The sequence below is a fragment of the Mercenaria mercenaria genome, chromosome 16 (genome assembly GCF_021730395.1).
Source record: "Mercenaria mercenaria strain notata chromosome 16, MADL_Memer_1, whole genome shotgun sequence".
Taxonomy (NCBI): Eukaryota; Metazoa; Mollusca; class Bivalvia; order Venerida; family Veneridae; genus Mercenaria; species Mercenaria mercenaria.
In genome coordinates, this window is record NC_069376.1 from 38,542,540 (window position 1) to 38,564,094 (window position 21,555).

Consider the following 21,555-nt stretch of genomic DNA (forward strand, 5'->3'; position numbering starts at 1 on the left):
CCGGGCTGGTGTTCCTAATACCGGTTTAATATGCCAACATCGCCTTAAGGCACGCCCGCCCCGTTTTATAACCTTTTTATTGCATATATTCCACTATACTGGCCCTCGAGCCAATACCTCACCTAGGATGTCAATATCGCCTTAAGGCACACCAGCCCGGTATAATAACCTCTAAATATTTATTATATGATATGGTAGTAGTTACATATATGCTTGTTTCAGTTACATAATTATAGAATTTGGTTACATATGTGTCCGACTTGTTACATTTGTGCTATTTCGTGTTTTTCTACAAAGTTACAAATATGCCCTTTAAGTAACATATGTGTCCTTAAAATTACATATTGACCATATCGACATTATAGGATAAATCCCGTTTTCCGGTATTTCCGTAAATAGGGTCAGGGCGCATAATGGCGGATACAAATAGTCCTCAGTTTTTTCTTGCTGTGTAGAGCTATTTTCCTTATTTTCTTTGCAATTTTTGTTTTTGGTAAAATCACATGACAGATCTATGCTTGACATGTAGATAGCATTTTGATCATGAAATAACAACATGACAAAATTTTTCATGGAAACTTAAATCATACACCACCAGTATAATTTGCGGTCTCATTTTTTAGCTGATTTTGCAGTTTGTGTGTTTGACTGAAGTTATTTTTCTTGCATCAAACATGACCCCCACTTTTCTTTTGATTTTTATTTAGCACTGACAATATTCTTCAAGAAAATGTAGTTTACAGACATTTAAAATGGGTCCTGATGTGTGCTGCGGCCATTGGAAATAGGTCAATTTTATATAGAATAAAGAACAACAACTATTGAGTGTGTTATAAGCTATAATGACCGTGTACAATATTAGCGCCGCGGATTATTTTTGCCAGAAGATAAGGATTTAGGAAAGTTCTTACTTTCTCACGATGGAAATTCTATTCTACGACCTCGGCAACAATTTTTTTTGCAAAAATAATCTGTTGACCTTGAAAAATGCGAATAATTTTACACCTTCGGTATCGAGCCACGGACTGAGCGGCAGTGTAGAATAAAAGATAAAATTTATTTCAAAAATAAAGTAAACTTTGAGAATATTTTTACTACATCTTAATTACAATAATGTTTAATGATAATCAGCAATACATTTTTATTCATTTTCTTTGTTTAAAACTTGAAAAAAGGATAATCTAAACACTACCGCCATATAGCGTAATGGCCGATACCCCCCTCACCGTAAAACCGGGAACGGGCGTTTTTTGGTGGTTAATACCGGAAAACGGGATTTATCCTATAATGTCGATATCGAGAATGTACTTTAGTACATATGTGACCCCGATAGACGTATAAAGAAATTTACAAAAACAGAAACATTTTGAAACATCAGATGATTATTCAAATTAGTTTATTCTATGGGTTAAGGAGACAGTTTGCTTTACAGGTATTTTGTTACAAAAAAGTCCGTTTCTTTCAAAAATGATCTTTCTACGAAAATGTTTCAGTCTTCAAAGAAAATCTTACAATATATTAATAGTTCTACTACTCCTTCTGTTAGCTCCTATTACCATTATAAGTCATTATCATGCAAAAAACCCGTATTAATCCTATTTTTGAAAACAAAACTTGTAAAAACCTCACCTTTAGAGATTTTTTTTATGGTAGAAGACCAAGAGAAGGGATAAATTACAGCTATGATGACGTTACACTTACCAGTTTCGTAAAATTTTCTGATATATTTTATAGCCTGTTGTGCAAGAATTCTTGACAATGTCACAGTGCGAGAAATCAAAACATTTAGAGTACTTGGCTGGGTGGCTTTTTTTCTGTTTAATGACATTGACTGCATTGTTTTATTCTACTCATTGATGGTTTGTGTAAGCAGAGAAGAAACCCATTAAATTTACAGCGATGGAATCACGGACTGAACTACTATAAAATTGATAATTCATGATAGTTATGAATCGAACTAAGTCTTGCGCATGAACTTATTATAATTACAATTGTATTGTTAACAGAACACTTGTTTTGTAAACCCGTCCTCTCTGAAGAAAAATGAAAATTGGAAACAAAATTAATCATAAATTAGAGCTTCGTAGTTTCGTAAAAAGTGTGTTGGTTGAATTGATAATGCCATCTTTGTAGTTAGGGAGAAATTTTCTGGACCAGGTCTAGCTTTGTTCATCTCTGAAAAAAAAAGAAGAAGAAAAAAAAACGATTTGTGTTTGTGTAAGTGCACTTTGCGTTGTATCAAGTTCACAGTACACATAAATGTTTAATTTTGAAACGTATATAAACGAAACTGAGTTACACGAGTTATACTTAAGGATAACATGGTGTAATAGCCATATTTCATATCTTGTAATTGGATAGTAATATTTAAATGAAATTTGGTCACTTTAAAGACATTCAAAATTAAAAACTTTTCACCGAGAGATTTTTCAAATTTCATCATTTTTTTGGAGAGATAATCGGTATTGAAGTTAACATTGATGCCTATTGGAAATATATAATTTCTTTGATTATGAGAATCTGAACTTGAGTTTCGAGAAATTTTGCGGTAGAAAGCTGCATTATATGATTCTGATACAAATATCAAAAAGAAATCTAAAATTCCCGTAGGGAAAAGGAGAAAATCATTTTTTTTTTCTAGTTTTCAGGGGAGATAACTCACGAAAAACCAAAATTATCAAGGGAGGTAATCTAAAGGAAATTTTTGAGAACTTCTGTCACTGTATAACTTGTCAATATGCACCTTATTTCTATCGTTTGACATTTTTAAAGCTTACATTATCAAGTTAAATGTACGCTTTTGGTGAAATTGAGGCCTATTACACCATGTTATCCTTAAATGCAACCCTTTTATATGTGAAATAAAACAATAAAACTTTCATTTCTCTGTTTATGGTAATATAAGACCATCAAGCTTTATATATCTTAAAGGCATACAGTGGCTAATCAGGTTATTTAAACATTAGTTTCTTATTTTTCTGAATCACATAGTAACACATGGCGTTCCCACGAAGCACACATGTTGGGTCGATCCTTACCGAAGCCAAGAACCTCGAAACAAAACAACAAAACAATCACAAAAACAAATTTAATATTTCTATAAAAATGAAATACACGTGCACCAAAACAGATGTCAAGACTTTTCAAGTGATTTATGAGAATGGTATGAACACCATTACTCCAAGTTACGTGATTAGACATGTTTTCTCCTAGTTTTTACACTGTGGTAAACCAGGATAAAATCAAAACGAGACGGCCATGTTGATTTAATTGAAAAGAAATACAAAATGTTGCACAATGTGTCTCGTAAAACCAAACCATGCTTGTCTTGCAGTCATTACTCGTGCAGAGAACTCAGTAGTTTAAAGTGTAGACCAATGATTGAGTTTGAGATTAAACATTTTAGCTAGCGCAAAAACAAAGCTCCGCCCTTTCCGCAGATTTCCAGGAATTACGTTGAACGGGTCATGTGATCGAATTCCGAGTGGTTATAAAGTCAGAAAATCAATACTCGGATGGCCCGTAATTAAACTTAAACACTGACTGGCTCGCATTCTTTCACGCTCGACACTTTAAAGAGGTAACATCTCTGACCATTTATATTTGATTTAATTTAATTTTATTAAAACATTAATGTAAATGTTCATAAAACAATGAAAAACCCAACCCTCCCGCCACAGTTCATTTGCTTTCAGATTTTGTATGTATTTCAGCGTAATTCATTGTAGAAGTATACTAGACAAGGTCACGTTATGTCTGGAAGACGATGTCAATGAAAGCTCAAGCATTTCCTAAAAAAGTCTCTGAGCCGTGCCATGAGAAAACCAACATAGTGGGTATGCGACCAGCATGGATCCAGACCAGCCTGCGCATCCGCGCAGTCTGGTCAGGCTCCATGCTGTTCGCTTTTAAAGCCTATTGGAATTGGAGAAACTATTAGCGAACAGCATGGATCCTGACCAGACTGCGCGGATGCGCAGGCTGGTCTGGATCCATGCTGGTCACAAACCCACTATGTTGGTTTTCTCATGGCACGGCTCTCTCTATAGTTGTATACACTTGTATAAGTTCCACCAAACTTGGCCATTTACTTTTACACATCTTCACTTGTTGAGACTGTTTCTTAAAGATGCGTGTGGAATCTCCTAAAATGACAAGTCATTTGTAATGGGCAAAAATAGCATAAAGTTATGTTTTTGCTACCGTTGCCGAAGGAGAACGTTGACTATTTGTTTTCATTTTCTATGAGTATGGTTGACATCTGGTAACACTTTATCTTGAAACATACCAGCCATGGCCAACGTATGCAATCCCAATTTAGAAATTCCGATGTTCCGTTTCAAAATCGATCAATTGCTCGATCAAGCATACATTTACTAGAGCACAAAGGATTGTTTCCATTAACCCGAAAATATTTTACATGCCATAGATAGATATATATCTTTTATTCCACCATAAGATGAGAATCATACTATTCACATCATGATAAAGAAATTATTTGAGCTTGTAATACATAGAAAACACATCTATTGAACACAAAAATTGAGAAATAATAACGTGTAAAAGCACTTTACATGGGGGTAAATGCCAATTTATAAATGCTAATATTGAATGTTCAAGAGCTAGTCCATGACATTATTGTAAACTTTTTTTTAAGAAAAAAAAAGACAAAAATGCACATTATCAAAGTTTTTCAAACTTCCATATTACAAGCAAATATATAAATAGTTTTTAATAAAGTATAGTGTCATTTTTATTTGATTTATAAAGGTAAAGACTTGTAATGGTATATATTCAACTTTACAAATTGAAATGTTTAAAATTGACCATTTAAATTTAAACTGACCAAAGCACGAAGGATCGTTCCATTATATTTCTGTATTCAGTAAACTTAACGTATATTTTTCTAACACATGTCGCCCGCCCGCTTAGCTCAGTAGGGAGAGCGTTGGTCTACTGATCGTGGAGTTGCAAATTCGATCCCCGGGCGGGGCGTGTGTTCTCCGTGACGATTTGATAAAAGACATTATGTCTGAAATCATTCGTCCTCCACCTCTGATAATTCATGTTGGGAAGTTAGCAGTTACTTGCGAAGAACAGGTTTGTACTGGTACAGAATCCAAGAACACCGGTTAGGTTAACTGCCCGCCGTTATATGACTGAAATACTGTTGAAAAACGGTGTTAAACCCAAAACAAACAAACTAACACATGTCGAAATTGAAGTTTGATCTATAAACTGGGACCATGGACGGTTGGGTTTGACTCCAAAGTGACATCGACATAGAACTTGTAAAGTCATATCTCGGTAAAAATGTAAATATGGAATATTTCAAAGCGATAATGACATTAATGGTATTACGTAAGCCAGCTACCACCATCAACTCATTCTTGAACAAGCAGACGACTTGAATTATTTATATGATTCAATACATTATCAATACATTATTAAATAATTCAGGAAGTATTTCATCTGCATATAAACTAGGATTGTACGCTTTATACTAAGCAGCCTATAACATTAGATAATATATTGTACAAATTCTTCTAGATGTATATAACTAGAACCGTATCTGTAGGACACGGATGTCCCGGTTTTGTGATGTTAGGTAGTGTGAGTGGAGTGAGTAATAGAGCATTTAGACTGAATTTTGAGTACAATCTTGACATCTGCGCCAGGGGCCTGCGTCTTACAAGAACGATTTTTATGTCAAATTATTAGACTATCCATCCACTTATAAAGACATGTATTAAAAGAAGCACGACTCAAAGAGTGGCGCTGATTTATGATACCTTGCTTTATTATGGCGAATGACATATTTTTTAATAATCATCAAAACATACAGAAATTATAAGGAAAAAAATGACTAAATATACAAAACATTTTAAATTTGACTTTGATCTTAAAAGTAGGGGTCAAGGTCTTTCACAAGAAACAATGTTTTGTAGTAAATGTGTGTACCAAATTATTTAAACTTTCTTCTATGCAGCCGAAATAGAATATCTATGTTTGTTTGTTTGTTTGTTTGTTTTGGGTTTAACGCCGTTTTTCAACAGTATTTGTCATGACCTTGCATTTGTGCAAAAGGTCTAGGTATTGCACTCGACACATTACCTTGTTATCGCAAATGTTTATCAAAGTTATTTGTTTATTCAGCATTGTATTGGACAAGAATATTTAGTAAAATCTTTATATTCTACTAGCGTGACATTGACCTTTCTGTTAGAGGTCTAGGTCTTGCACGTGAGACATTATCTAGTCATGAAACTTGCTTGTAACAAATTACTGGAATGTACTTTTTTTTCAAGTAACTATTACACAGTAGAGAAAAAATGACCCAAAAGTTTTTACCTCTAAGCCGGACCTTGAACGTTGAGCTAGGGGATTTTGGCATGCATATGCAACACGTCAACTTGTTTCTATTCTTATCTCTGATTTATTTCTAAAATCTGACAAAGTTACTGGTTGGGCATGATTTTCAAAGACAAATACACGCACATACACACACATATGTCTCATTTGTGTTTACATGTATGCTGTATTGTGTTTTTTTTTGAATACGAACTCTGGGTAAAAACTTTAAAATAAGTCATGACTACCCGTTTAATAATACTAAGATGACGAATCAAATGCATTTATAACTACACGCGACGTGTAATTGATTTAGATGATAATTAAATGAATTTAAAAAAAAATTGGAAATCCTATGACAATATTTTATGAATATATTGTGAAAGAATTACAGGTACAAAGTCCATAAAGTATGCTGAAATTGACAAGTCTTATTTTCGTCACAAACTTCTTAACTAAACCATAGTTGAACGGTAAATTGAAAAAAAAAAATTTCTGAGATAAAAGAAGTAAGTTAAACAAACATTTCTAAAAGTAACCTGCAAACGCATAGCTTTAAGTCCTGTCATCGGTTACTTTACTTTACCTTACTTTAAAACGGACCTCATACCGTTAGAAACATTGGTTGAAAACTAGAATGAATTTAAATTCAAACTATTGACGCACACTCGGGCATTACTGAAAAGGATCCAAAACGAAAACATGGTGCGGCGAAGATAATAGTTGAATGATAGGTCAATGTTCCATATGAAAAAGAACATAGCCGGGAAGTCCCGTTACTGATGTTGACAGAACTTGTTTCTTTACATATATACAGTTAATGCAATTGTTTACTTGTTCTAAATTGGCAATAAAATATTTCTAAACTATACTCAAGAGCATATATATATTGAGATATTGTTCAAATTTGCCTTATGATACAGACATTCTGTCTGTTGCTATGAACTACCAGTGACATTTGGTTAAATACTTTGTCGTCCCACTGACATACTGGTTTCATTTTTAAGATAAAAAATGAAACCAGAATCAATATATAGCGTCAGTACAACATTTTGATGTACTTAAACAATAGATAGAAGAAAGATGGCACACGGCGTCAATTAACCTGTATCTGATGACAGAAACACGTGTTTATAGAGACTTATCAAAACATATATATAGAGCTTGACGTGACAGTGATAAAAATCAATGCATAAAAGTGCTCGAGATTTTCAACAAGAGGTCAACAAGAGGTCAATATCAACAAGAGGTCAGTATCAAGAATATCAATATCAAGAATACCGAACAATCAAATGATGAACATTATGACGAATGTAGGACGAACTTCCCCTCGTTTAGTTTGACCTAGGCGGAAAGAAGATAATAAATAATCTTTTATTTTATTGTATGTGACTTAACACATGATACATAAATGTTTAAAATGTTTGCAATGTTACACTCTAACAGAGCATTTGCGTCAGACAGAGGATTTTTAACAAAATGTCAATTAAACATTTACTTTATTAACAAAATAATCTCTAATATAATACTTTATTGATATAATGTTCCAATGTATTAGAAGTGTTCATAATTTAATGATATGCATTTCACATACATGTTTTATGTATCTTGACTATATATTCATATAAGTTGGGGGGTTGAGGAGTTATGCTCAAATCATAAATAGTGATATATGTTCAGTTCTGTTCTGATAAAGACAGTGTAATTTTTTAAAAAAATGTAAGCAAGGAAAGCTGCTGTTACTTCCCCTGGTTTGGGATCATCATATTAGCTGTAAAGACTGTAAAACTAACTGTAAAACAGTTCACAAGACAGTTTTACAAGTTTTCTTCCTTTCATTAAAAGCAGAACAAATATAACAAAAGGAAGATTAAAAATGATCATATAAACACTTAAGGTTCCTAATTTTGGCCCATCGTACAATCGCAAGGCAGACATCGCGCTATCGTATTTTCGAAAACACTATGCTATGCGAAAATGCGGTAATTGCTCTATTGTACTTTTGTTTTTCACATTTAAGTCAAAGGACGATATTGAGATATTATCGCGTCTTCGGACCGTGTTATCGCGTTTTCGCATCATATTATCGCGCCATTGCATCGTATCATTTGTTATTATAGGTAGCAAGTTACACTTAGATGCGAAAATTTTGGGCACGGACGGTCTTACATGTAGCGCGTCGCAATATTGCACTTCCCCTATGAACAAAATTTGGGTGGCTATTTTATAAATTGCGTGCATGTTTTATGCTTTTAATTAATGGCAAGATCGGGATTCTCATACAAGAATAAAGAAAGTTATCAAAGCGAAAGGTTTACATCATCCATGAAAATTAGCGTGCCAAAATCATCAATTTTGCACCTTTTGAACAGTCTACAATGATCCCGCTGCAAGAACACTGTCCAGTTTTATTGCATTTCTTAATTTAATAGTCCTTACTGAACGTCAGGACATAAACGGAATGGGGGCCTATCCAGCTCGTTTTTTCGGAAAATAACGAAATTGTTCCTGAGTATCAATCAAGAAGCACAGAACCCTTCCGTGAATTGAATTTTTCCGCGAAATGGTGTCTCATTGATCATACAAAGCCACCAGCAGTTAGTTTTCCAACTGACATCAGAATTTTACATGTATCGGCTGTATAAATTTTCTAAAGAATTAATAATCATTATCTCTCACCTTAATTTACAGACATCCAAAATCACGATGTTCTCTTTATAACAAATATTGACGGGGGCCAAAATTCGAAAGTGTACCCTGCTACCTATATACCTATATGAGATCTGTAAAAAATCGGCTTGTATTTCACAATTAAATATAAAACAGGCAGAAAAAATTTCGTGTCGGACTACTTTCATTAATATGCATGACCTGACACAGTTCTATAAATAGCGCACTTAAAAACTTCACTTAGTTCTATTTTCGCTCAGTAACAAAACAACAAACAAAAAGGTAGCTCTAGGCATATAATAAAAGGGTCATTATAACAGTAGCTAGATCTGGAATTTTGTATTCGGTTCTCGTGGATTTTGCAAGGTCAGATCACACTCGGCGCTTGCGCGCCTCGTGAGATCCGATCTGGCAAACATCCACTTGAGTCGAATACAGCACCCAAGATCGAGCTACTGTAATAATAACTAGTTTATTTTACTATTAACCTTACTAAATCTGCACGATGGAGGGACAAAACAATCATGGTTCTAACTGAAATCCGTACTAATGAGTGTATCTAATCTGGGTATAATTATGATATGCGGTGGCGACAATATAATGATGTAGATCCAAAATCAGTCACCCAGGACTTTGGTCAGGGTCGTCTGATTAGAAGAAAGAGAAATACTTGTAAATCTGCATTTGATATGATAACTATGAAATGATCTGATTCTGGTTCTTCTTTTAATAAAAACAAAATAACTCTTTAAAATGTATTTTAAAAGTGTGTTGATAGTTCACTGTCAGTACATGTAAATCACAAAGCATATCGCGTCAATAGAAAGGTTCCATATTAATTTTTAAACTACGTGTAAGATTTACCAATATAAGTGGTAAAAAAGTCACACCTCGTGACGTATCCGCTGGTATAAACGAATCTCCGTTACTAGGTTGTCAGTCAGAATGCCAAAGAAGCTGTTCAGATGGCCAGGCCACACTAAACTGACAAAGTTAGCTTTGTATCAACGCTAGCCAGCGCCCAGTTTATTATACTAATGTGTATTTGAAAAGCGTAAACAAAACGTTTACCCTGACTTTATCCTAAATGGAGAAAAAATTGAAATAGTGGATAATTTTACTTACTTAGGTGTAAAATTTACATACACTGGTAATATGTCAGGAGCTATAAAATCCCTACATGATCAAGCGCTTAGAGCTTATCATAATCTTTTATCATTGTTCGATAAAGTAAATTTTGATATTAAAACCAAACTCTCATTGTTTGACAAAATGGTGGTACCAATATTACTGTATGGTGCTGAAGTGTGGGGAATCTATAATAATACTAGTTACAAATATGTTGATAAACTACATATAAGATTTTGCAAATATATCCTTGGAGTCAAATATCAAACTCCAAATATTGCAGTACTTGGAGAGCTGGGAAGGTTCCCATTATCAATCATCTGTAGAGAAAGATCAATAAAATATTGGTTAAAAATTATGAAAAATAATGATTCACCTATGTTTAAAATGTATAATTATCTCTGTCAAAATGTACAAGCAAATTGTTGGGCAACTAGAATAAATTCAGTCATTGATCATCTTGGTTTTGGTAATATAAGGCGTGATTATGATGTAAATCTAAATTATTACCCGATTATACAACGTAGAAGTCGTGACCAGTACATTCAAGAATGGAGAGGAACTATTAACACCATGCCAAAATTGGATTACTATTGTAAATATAAAACAGATTTTGTATTCGAAGATTATCTATCTAATATCACAAACGATGATCTGATCTGAGAAAACATTTTTCTAGTTTAAGATTGTCTTCTCACAACTTAGAGATTGAATTTGGTAGATATAGAGGTATTGAAAGAGAAAACAGACTGTGTAAGCTATGTAGTCAAGATACAGTTGAATCAGAATATCATTTTATGCTATGTTGTGACACATATAGAACAGTAAGAAGAACATATTTTAACAATATTTCTTGGCCTTGTGTACAGAAATTTTTCACGCTTATGTCGACAAAAAGTAAACGTCTGCAAGTAAAAGTAGCTAAATATATTAAAGAATGTATGTCAATTTGGAAAAATGCCTTTGAAATTTTAACTGTTTCTTAAATGTATGTTGTATGATAATGTGAGTATATATATAGGTATATTTAATATTCATTACTACATTGTACTTGTATTTATTTTTGTCTTTGCCATAGTTTTTTTGTGTTGTAAATGGTCAAAGGCAACTTGTTTGCTGATTATGCCAATAAATTTGAATTGAATTGAATTGAACTAATTTTCAACATAACTGAGAATGAAAGATGTTTGAATGACACGTATACATTGTATTGGCATACCATCAAGTAGACACGCAGTAAAAAGCAACTTTCATGCAAAAAGATGCGATAGCTGATTCCCAGTTTGCCATCGCATTTGCAATTGCTGGTACAGAAAGCCAGGTACAAAAAGTCTTCTTGGGATTCGGAAGCTTCGGGTGTTTTCGTTGTTTTCAAACAAAATAAATACTATCATTATACCGACCCGTCGAAACGAGCCGAAATGAAATCATAGACTGCGTTTGACATATTCGGCATATGGTATAGCTAAAACTTTTGATGTTGCATATATTAAATTTGGTTTGGTTAAGATTATTTTTTACTTCATCAACTAGAAAACTAGAAAAAGGAATAAGCAACGTCTTCTATTTCACATATTTTGAACAAAATAATACAACTGAACTCAAACAATCACATAATAGTTGTGTGGGCTTTTAAGAAATACTCCATCTTCAATATGGACGATTTCTGGAACTCCATTACATTTTTGGATCGCCATCTGTAATAATGAATAAATGCAATGAGAATGCAATGAGAATTAAAGTTGAATACCGACATTATTTGTCAGAATATGGTTTAACGTCTCTACAAAAAAATCTCTCAGAAGGTAGTCCTTCCAGTCTAGAGGCCGCGAATTCGAACTGCACCTATTGTAACTTGACGTAAGACAATAACACTATAGATTCACTCGTCTTTCATTACTAAATCATCACGGGATACCCATGGCCCACTGACATCAAAGTCAGTATGCCAATTCACTGCAGACGGACGTACGGCAGGCGCTATCAATATAATTGGAGATGGCCTCTCAGCTATTCTTGCTATGAAAGCAAGTCTTTGTTTCAAAGTATCGTTTTTAGCATAAATAACAGTAACACAGTCTAAAATTGCCTGGATGCGTACAAAATTAGAATTCAATTATGAACCGTTGTAAAAATGGTATATTTTGTACGCTTACTGAACACCACTAAATCCGACTGTTCCTTATTCCATATCAAATCCATTTACTTTATAACGGTTTTTCGACATTTTCTAGTACATCAAATATTCAGAGACTTATATTCCCATGAAAAACTACATCGCTACTACAGAAAATAAAAAAAAAACCAGAAAAAGGGGTGTTACTAATTACAGGTCGTTAAATACAACCCGTTGAATTTACTCCTTCCCACTTCTTCCAACGTCTCTTTTTCGGGACATAAAATTCTTACACCGCCATTTCTGCCTAGCATGCTGTAGGAAAATGCCAATTTTGATAGAATGCTACTGAAACGCGGTAGAGTGGATGTAAATACGTTGCTGTTGGGGAAAGGCACTAGGAAAGGAAAACAAAATTAGCGCTTTTTGTATTTGGATTACTTGTGACAGATCTGCGGCAGCTTTTTAAACAAGTCACTTATACATTCTTTCGGGCGTAATTGATCTGTGTGGCGACTGTTCTAAATAAAGGCTGTTACAGAAAGAACAGTCTCTTTATGAATTATTACATTGCGTCAATGGTAAATACATTTTGGTTCCTATCCATAATGGTATACAGTGTTTGCGAGCAGGACAGAAATGTACACTCTTTTATTCCACTTTAGAAGACTACTCTAAAATTAACGAACATTGTTTTCCCAGTAGCCAATTATGTTATTGTGAGTACCTTGAATCCGGCATTGTAACATTCAAGGAATATTCCTGGCTGAGAACCCAATGAATGATATCTTTCGCCGCTGAATGTTGATATAGGTGTAAACCCGGGAATTAAATGTGTGTTCGATTCACAGTCTGCCATAACCTGCAGCAAACAAAACAGAAACAAAACAATAATTACACATGCAATAACAAAATTCAATATGCATTTTATGTCATGTTCAAATCATCATAGAATCGAAACCCTGGCTCTATTTATGAAACATAAACACATTAAACTTTACGATGAACGGAAATGTAAAAAAACAAACAAGACAAAAGTTTACCAAAAAAAAAAAAAAAAAAAAAACCCAACACAAAACTTCCAATACAACCGTTAGTTTACCTACGGACAATAAAAAATAGATAAATTGTTACAAACGCAACCTTGGATATACATCTCCAACAATTTCAAGACAAATCAGCTGACTGGACGCTGCGGTTTTACACAATAATTACACACTTTCACACTAATCATTAACATGCATTTCTCTATATTTACTTTTCATTAAGTTTGGTTTATTTCTCAAATTCAAATGAAAGTGCAACTATTAATGTTCTCCAAGAAGTTGTAGCTCAAATCAAAGTGTGTACTGCAATTATAGCTATTTAATGAATTTATAACAGCACGGTGACAACAAATAGCGCAACAGGTGTCCTATTATGAACAAACATCTGCTTTAAGCCATAAACTCGTTGGCTTGGGTGAGGAATGCAAGTCATCACCAATGGTGTGGACATGTAACACCAGGTAAAAGAAACTGAAAGAATAGCAATGTATTCTAAAGTTTAAAAATGTTAGATCCTTCATGCAAAATTTTAACTTGGCCAATGGCTATAACTTTCCTCTTGTGGTTTGGCCCAAACAAAATCTTAGGTGCACAACTTCACACGCTGAATAAAATTCCAATGAGGTTTCACGACTCTAGGTCATATACTTTTTGAGATTTTGAGATACCCGTGAAAACATATGGCTTTTTATGCATATATTTGATCAAGTAGAGGCCGTTACTCCGATCCGTCTAAGTGCATTTCCAAACAAACCTTCACATGCTATATAAAAAGCCAACGATGGTTCATAACTCTGTGTCAAATACTTTTTGAGATTTAAGCAACACTTTCTTAAGGCCCTTAATGAATATTTTACAAAGTCATTGGCCATATATCTGGTCTTATTGTTAGAAATCCAAAACAACATTTTCAATTACTGAATATCAATTCAATGACGGCTGATGAATCTAGGTCACATATTATTTGAGATATACACAAATGCAGACGAACAGACGGATATACAGAGTAAAATCTAAGTGACCCCAATCCACACCCTCACAAAATTGGAGGGGCACTAAAACAAACTAGAGCATCACTAAATTTGAATCATAATTCCACTGAAAACGTTGCTTGAAAGTGTTAGAATGGTAATGAATAGTAGTATATTGTGTCTTTTTGAATACCTCTTACTGCATTCTTAATGTTCAATCTGGGAGATAATTCATTCTATGTCAAAGATAGAGTTATGGGTCTTGTGTTCAGTTTATTTTTTATCTATTACTTGGTCTAATTATATGGATTCTTTTTATTTGCTTTAAAGATATTGTCTTAAATAATAAATATGAAAATGCAATAACAAAAAGCTTTAATATATGATTTAGACAGAGTTATCATTCTTCTGTTCATTGTCACCATTCTCTGTGTAAAATCAAATTCTTTGTTATTGCCTTAGAATTGTTTAAAAGAAGTAGAATTATTATATATATATAAATTATTATATAAAAAAAGTCAGTAAAATCCTTATTTATATTAAATTCTCCTCGGGAAAGTCAAAGTTAATCCATGGATTTTAAAAGGTACAAGAAGGGGACAAAACTCTATCAATATTTAAAGCAGAATTATGGTTACTGTGTCTTTCAGTTCCTCTTCACAAGGTTATCTTCAATTCTATTCAGTAGATTTAATGTTATTCTCAATCAAAACTGTGAAAAAGTATATACAATTACAAAAGGGAAACAATTTTGCGCATGACACGCTGTCTGATTATGGGGAACATCATTGCCAAGTAAAGTTAAAATACCTTGATGAATGACAGAGTTTACCCTTTTACCAGTGTGACCTTGACCTATGCGATTGGGATACGGGTTTGCGCATGATACGTCGTCTGATTATGAGAAACATTTGTGCCAAATAATATCAAAACCGTAGATGAATGACAGAGTTATGGACCGGACACGAAATTGCGAACGGACGGAATGACGGACGAAAAATGTAGATAGAAAACGATAATGACTTTTACCATAAGAATGGCGAACATATACGACATTGAATAATAATATCAAAGTTAAAATAGCAATAATGAAATTTAGAATAACAAAAATGACTTTTACCATAAGAATATCGAACATACAATAAGAATAACGACATATAATAACAACAGCAAAATTTAGAATATGAATGACACGACATTTAATAATAATAACAGACATACAATATTAATAAAATAGATTATATAATTTAGCAACGTTTTACATGTCATACATAGGTTTCAGAAATATCTAAATAAATGTCAACTTAGGGATATTTTACAAGTGGGATGAACAGATAATTTTGATAAAAAAGCAAAAGTCAGATTTATGGGACTTGTCTTGGGACCCTAAAAATATTTGTAAATCTAAGTTTCAACATGATATCTGTACTTGTTTCCTTTGAAGGCATGGGACGTGACAGGACAGGGACGGACTGGACGGTAAATAAGAACTGTACATTGGCTCCTTTTCTCCATGTCACCGGTGACGTCATGTTGCACGAGGATAGAACATAGGCGTCATCAGAACCGCCAATGTCCGGATCGCATGCGCTTGCATTTTGGTGTTTCGCTTGTTCGGCCTGGGCAATTCTTTCCACAACCAGCAGCTCGTTGCATGAAAATTCTAAAATATATAATGTTTGGTAAGCTACGATTTATTAGATGAGACCGTGATGTTACCGAGTGTTGTCTTTTTTAAATTCTGAAAGCAGTAACAACAACAACAAAAACACAATTATTAAGTAGAGCTAGATATCTAATATATCGATCCAAGAAATAGATTTTTCAGAGTTAAGAGGCAATTAGAGCTAAAAGTTAAATACCTTTGGTTTAAACAATATTTATTTTCAGCAGATATACAGCAAACATAAATTCACACAAATAAAGAATTGAGTAGAAAGTTAAGCTTATTTAGAAACTCGTTCCTCATAGATAGCAGGAATAGCTGGTAACTTAGAAAATAAAGTATTTATAAACTTTGGAAAACATGCAAATGGAACATGCATATCAATAATACATTATTAATGTAGTAACTGCATATATTTAAACGTACTTAGAAACAAAACAATAAGTATTCCTTACATTGGTTTGGTTGTCAATCTACATTTATAACTAAGAGATAAATGAGCAAAGTAAAAGGGTAGAAATGAGAGTGTGGTGGAGATAGAGGTAGAGAAATATAGAGATATGGTCACGTACACGAGCTGGAAGTGCGGTTGGTTCTAAAAAAAGTGAGCAAGATGATACATAATATCTAATAATTAATAGTTCATTGTATTATATAGTGTATATAAAGAGGAATGCTATGTATCAAAACGCTTGGTTGTTCTGATAGAAATTCCTTAGAGCGGCTTCTCACGAACTGCATGTCTGACCTATATCAAAATTGGTTTTTAGCATCATTGTATGGTCCTCTCCCAAATTAATTCAAATTAGGAGTCTCGATCACTTTAAGCGGCCACCAGCCTAAGAAAGGAAAACCTTTTCATAAGCTTTCGTAATTAAGCACTCAAAATTGATCGGTATAGATCTGTCAAAATTGATCTGTATCTGTCTTATAAAAGTCCTCTGATAAATTTCTTCAGCTCGGGCCACTTCTCACCTTCAAGGGTTCGCTAGAGCTAAAAGTAGAAATATCTTTTAAAATACATGACTTGTTCCTTGAACCGCTTGGCAGATCTTCATCAGACATTTTCCATAGCATCCTTGTAAGGCCGCTTGTAAACATGTCCAAATAGGGGCACGACCAGTTTTATGTTTTTCATATACTCAACACAAATGTTACCATTCGTGATTCAGCGTGTCATACATATATACACGGTCAAACAGTCAAGGTTAGGTGAGCGATAAAGGGCCACTATGTACAGTCCTTCTGTATGCTTCATTAACTCTTTCCTTGGATGAATTTCATTTTACTATATACATACTATAGTATGACGTCGTTGACTGAATGTCAAGTGCTATTCATTCGTGGCTGCAGTGAAAAATATGTATCTTTAATTTCACAGAGTGAGGAGCCAAAAACTCATATAAACCTACAACAGTGAGCCATAGCTTTGTGACATGATGATATGCGACGTTGTATGCAATTTAAGGCTATGTTTACATCGCTGCCTTTCTACAAGAACCCTTCGAGTTGTTGGATTTGATAATAAAACAGTTGTTGTCTTTAAGGTCCGATCCATATGTATAGGTTATGGAACATTTTTTGTCCATCAGATCAAAGTTTTGCAGGAATTGATCACAGCAAAGTGAAAACAAAAGCTTAATTCATTGAGAGGCCAATAAATGATATATAACCTACTTATAATTTAACAAGTGAAATTAGGTAACCATTAGCAATCCCCATTGATTTAATAAGTACCGGAGTAACCGGATGAGATGAGAATCAATAGAATTGGAAAAATAATGTTGATTAGTCACGGGTGGTAAACGCGCAATCCAATTCCCACTGGGAATACGCTTAAAATAGGTTGCGCGACGTCCGATGCTGGTGTTGCGCGTCAATATAATTATACAAAATCGAGGTAGGTGGGATTTTTGTTTTTGTAAATAATGACACATTTACGAGTGTTTTGGAAAAGAGCAGAATGCTATTCGACACAAAAATGAATAAAGATCATATGTGTGAAATACCAACTTATTATTTTAAGAATCAGCTCTGTTATCACGAAAACTCTGCTGGCTCGAACTGTCAAAAAATTATGGAATCACGAAAAATGCAAATTTTCTAAGTCTAGTGCCTTCTTTCTGGAAATGTGACGCTTCTAATGATCAAACACGTGTAAAACAGTCAGGAATATTACATACACTTGAATGAAATGTTGCTTTTGGGGGAAAGATTGGCCAAAAAAAAATCAGGAATGTGGTTGCGCCCCGGGAATGGCGTTGCGCGTACACATTATGATATATACGAGCAGCTCCTTTCCCGATGATTTTTTATCAATTATGTCCCCGTAAGCAGGATTTGAAGCAAATAATTTTGATATTCGTCACTTTATAACAGTTGAGTTATCATAAAAAGCATCAGATGTCCTCAGATTAGGCATAGGAGGTCAGAAACTTCCATTTTTGTTGATTTCATACTTTTTTCACGCTTAGTGTCGCCTGAGTTTTTGTAATAATAGAGCCGAATCATAAAATACAAAACAGATATTTTACACATATGATGTATTATCATATTTGTGTCGAATAGCATTTTACTTTTTCGAGAAAAATTATTCTCGTCTCATACTAAGCAAAATCATAACTTCACATACCTTAATTTCCTCTTTTTTTTACGCGCAACACCTGCACCGGTCATTGCGCAACCCATTTAAAGCGTATTCCCAGTGGGAATTGGCTTGTGCGTTTACCACCCGTGTTAGTGGATTTATCGACCTCACTTAAATATCTGCCTATGAGACAAAAAGATAAAATTCCTATGAGGCTTTTTACAGATTTTATTATTTAATACTTTCGAATCATTGCTTGTTTTCTTCCATACCAGAGTTCAATATGATATTTAATAACTGCATCTTCTGAAATATTCAAATATTTAGCAGTCGTCTGCTTTTTGTTCCAATATTTTCATATGTACGATTTAGTATTTTTTTTCATTCTATAGATCTATACATAGAGATATACCTAAAATTTTCAATGATAGAAATACAATAAATAAAGTCTACACATTGATTTTTAGGACCTTGAAATATCCAAAAATGATTTTACAAATGTGAAATTCATGATAGCTTTATTAATATTAATAACTGAAGTTTTAATATTTAATTTAATGTCGTGATCCGCAAGAATGATAACTTAGCTTAGGTCAGTACTTTTAAGCAGAGACTTTCCTCGTAATTGCACAACTGAGTGGGCAATGAAATCTTTTAAAACACATCATACCTTTTTGCGCAACAAAAACCTTTAGGATTTATTCACATGTATTTGGTTTACCCTTTAAAAACCTGCTTCATATGATTTTGTAAGCTTACTTATCGTAAAAAAAACCCCGACTTTTAACAGGCCGATAATAAAATGAAATACCAAAGTATTATATAGTGCAGATAATACAGTTCTGCTTGCATCAGAATGTCACAATAGAAGCACTTTTGTAATACAAAACAGGTAGAATTAGTAAAGGTGCAATTATTTTGATCTCTATTTCCAATGCCTACAATACAAAATGTTCACTTGCTTTTTGGTGGGCCTGCTGGTTGTGTAGATACAGGGAGTTTGGTAGTTGTTGGCGCTGCTGTTCGTGTAGTTGGGGCTGCCGTTGTTGATGTAGTAGTTGTTTTTCTGGCCGTCGTAGTTGTCTGTGTAGTAGTCGACGCTATGAATTTAGCAAAGGGGTTGTAGTCTTTTAGGAAACGAAATACGGACAAAATCCCGCCTCCATCCCACCAGACAAAATCCCCCCATTCACTGCTCAATTTGACCATGGTGGAAAAGATCATCCTTCGATCATAATTTTTCTCACATATATCCAAATTATCACTTTATTCCGTTTTAAATTGATAATTATCATTTAAAAGATCTTGTTTTTCTTCAATTTCTTTTGCATTATTTAAATTTTAAAGTTTTTATCTAGCAAAATCAAAGGAGGAAGGATTTGGGTGGGGGGGGGGGGGGGCGGTTATGATACGCTTTCAAGTTGGTCAAATTGAGCAGGACGGATTTTGTCCGGAGGGATTTGCCCTACATTTTAAAGAAACAAATGATAATATATATATATAGAGCTTATCTCGCCGCAAATTAAAGAGTGTTACCGTTACAGTTCGAATGCTTATGGACTTTTATTTCTGATAAATAAATAAATATATTACCCTACACGGCATTAATTTTCTTAGGCGTCAAAACTATAATCTATGTTTGGCCCACAAATGTTTGTCATAGGGGTGGTTATACTAGTTTCTAAAATATCGGAGCGGGGAAGGGAACTGCAGGGTAAAGTTTACATCTACAGTTTTACACAGTTCCATTACAGTAACTATTTTATTGTCAGTAAATGTATATATGTCAAAAATTTCAGCAATAAGGAGTTCAATTCATTCAGCAAATTTTCTCACTGTAACACTTTAAAAAGGTGCTCATATACTTAACTGTTAGATAGAAACAATACTAGACACTTTAAAATTGCATTTGTATATTTATCTTTAACAAACAGCAGTTGTCCCTTTAAAGAGAAGTGATAGCAGGTTTTATCTTTTAAACAAACACAGGATTAGATCCTTTAAAGTAGGCCATTTGTATATCTATTTCATAAACAAACAGCAGTGGGCCCTTTAAAGAAACATATTTGTATATATACCTTTTAAACAAAAATAACATTTTGCCCTTTAAAGAAAGGAACAAAATATATTGTAGACTTACCCTGTGAGCAAACACAGCTGTCTGATTCATCATTTGGGTACTGGACTGAAACATACACGAAAAATGAAGCCATTGAACGAGAGGGACATGCCTCTAAAAACAAAGACAAATCTCAAACAGGGAATGCCACGTACCAAAATCGCAGCCTCCCCAAAACGAAACCTACAGCACGCAGACGTGCACACCACAAACACACACACATACACATACACGTGCACACACACAAAGCCAACACACGAGGACAAAACGAACAAACAAAGGAACACACACACATACACGCGCCACACACAAAGCCTACACAAGAGGACAAAACGAACAAACAAAGGAACACAGTCTAAGTTACAGTATAGCCAAAGGTTTCAAAATAAGGAATCTATATTCATTTGATATAGACTGTAAATATACTTCTTATTCAAATTCAGTTCAATTAAGCAGAAATCAAGCAAAACGATACTACCTTTCTTATTTGCCTTATTTTCAAAGAATGTTCTGAAGTTTCGAAAAATAAAGGATTAATCCAATTCTACATTGTAGAAAGAATTTGGATCTGAACGTGCAGAACTACCTTAATAGTAACTCTTAAACTGTACAACCGGTTACATGTACAATGACATAGCTTTATTAGTCAAAGACTAAATAATATAAGTTAGCAATGTGCAGATAAATGGTTAGAAGATCTATGGAAAAATGTATGCACATTTCTCATAACTGAAACTTACCTGCAGCCCTGACAATCAGGTCCTGTGTACAGTCGACCAAGGCTCTACATTCGGTATGGTAGTAATGTGAACAGTGGTCCCGTATACCTTGAAGTTGTGTCCATACTTAAACGGTATAACGGATGTGTATCAGTAGGATGTAGAATTTTCTAGCAAATATC

At 33.9% G+C, this 21,555-nt stretch overlaps 1 protein-coding gene across 1 annotated transcript in view; it reads right to left on the minus strand.

Annotated features, from left to right (window-relative positions):
- Nucleotides 1–11,699: 11,699 nt before the first annotated feature.
- LOC123540618 (uncharacterized) overlaps nucleotides 11,700–21,555 on the minus strand; it is a 48,090-nt gene continuing 38,234 nt past the window's right edge. Inside the window, exons 18-23 of the mRNA XM_053526773.1 lie at nucleotides 21,395–21,499; nucleotides 20,676–20,720; nucleotides 19,498–19,635; nucleotides 15,779–15,945; nucleotides 12,993–13,127; nucleotides 11,700–11,846 (exon numbers count right to left, since the gene is read on the minus strand). Coding sequence (XP_053382748.1) covers nucleotides 11,751–11,846; nucleotides 12,993–13,127; nucleotides 15,779–15,945; nucleotides 19,498–19,635; nucleotides 20,676–20,720; nucleotides 21,395–21,499 — 686 coding nt within the window. The 3' untranslated portion in view covers nucleotides 11,700–11,750. The remainder of the gene's footprint in view (nucleotides 11,847–12,992; nucleotides 13,128–15,778; nucleotides 15,946–19,497; nucleotides 19,636–20,675; nucleotides 20,721–21,394; nucleotides 21,500–21,555) is intronic.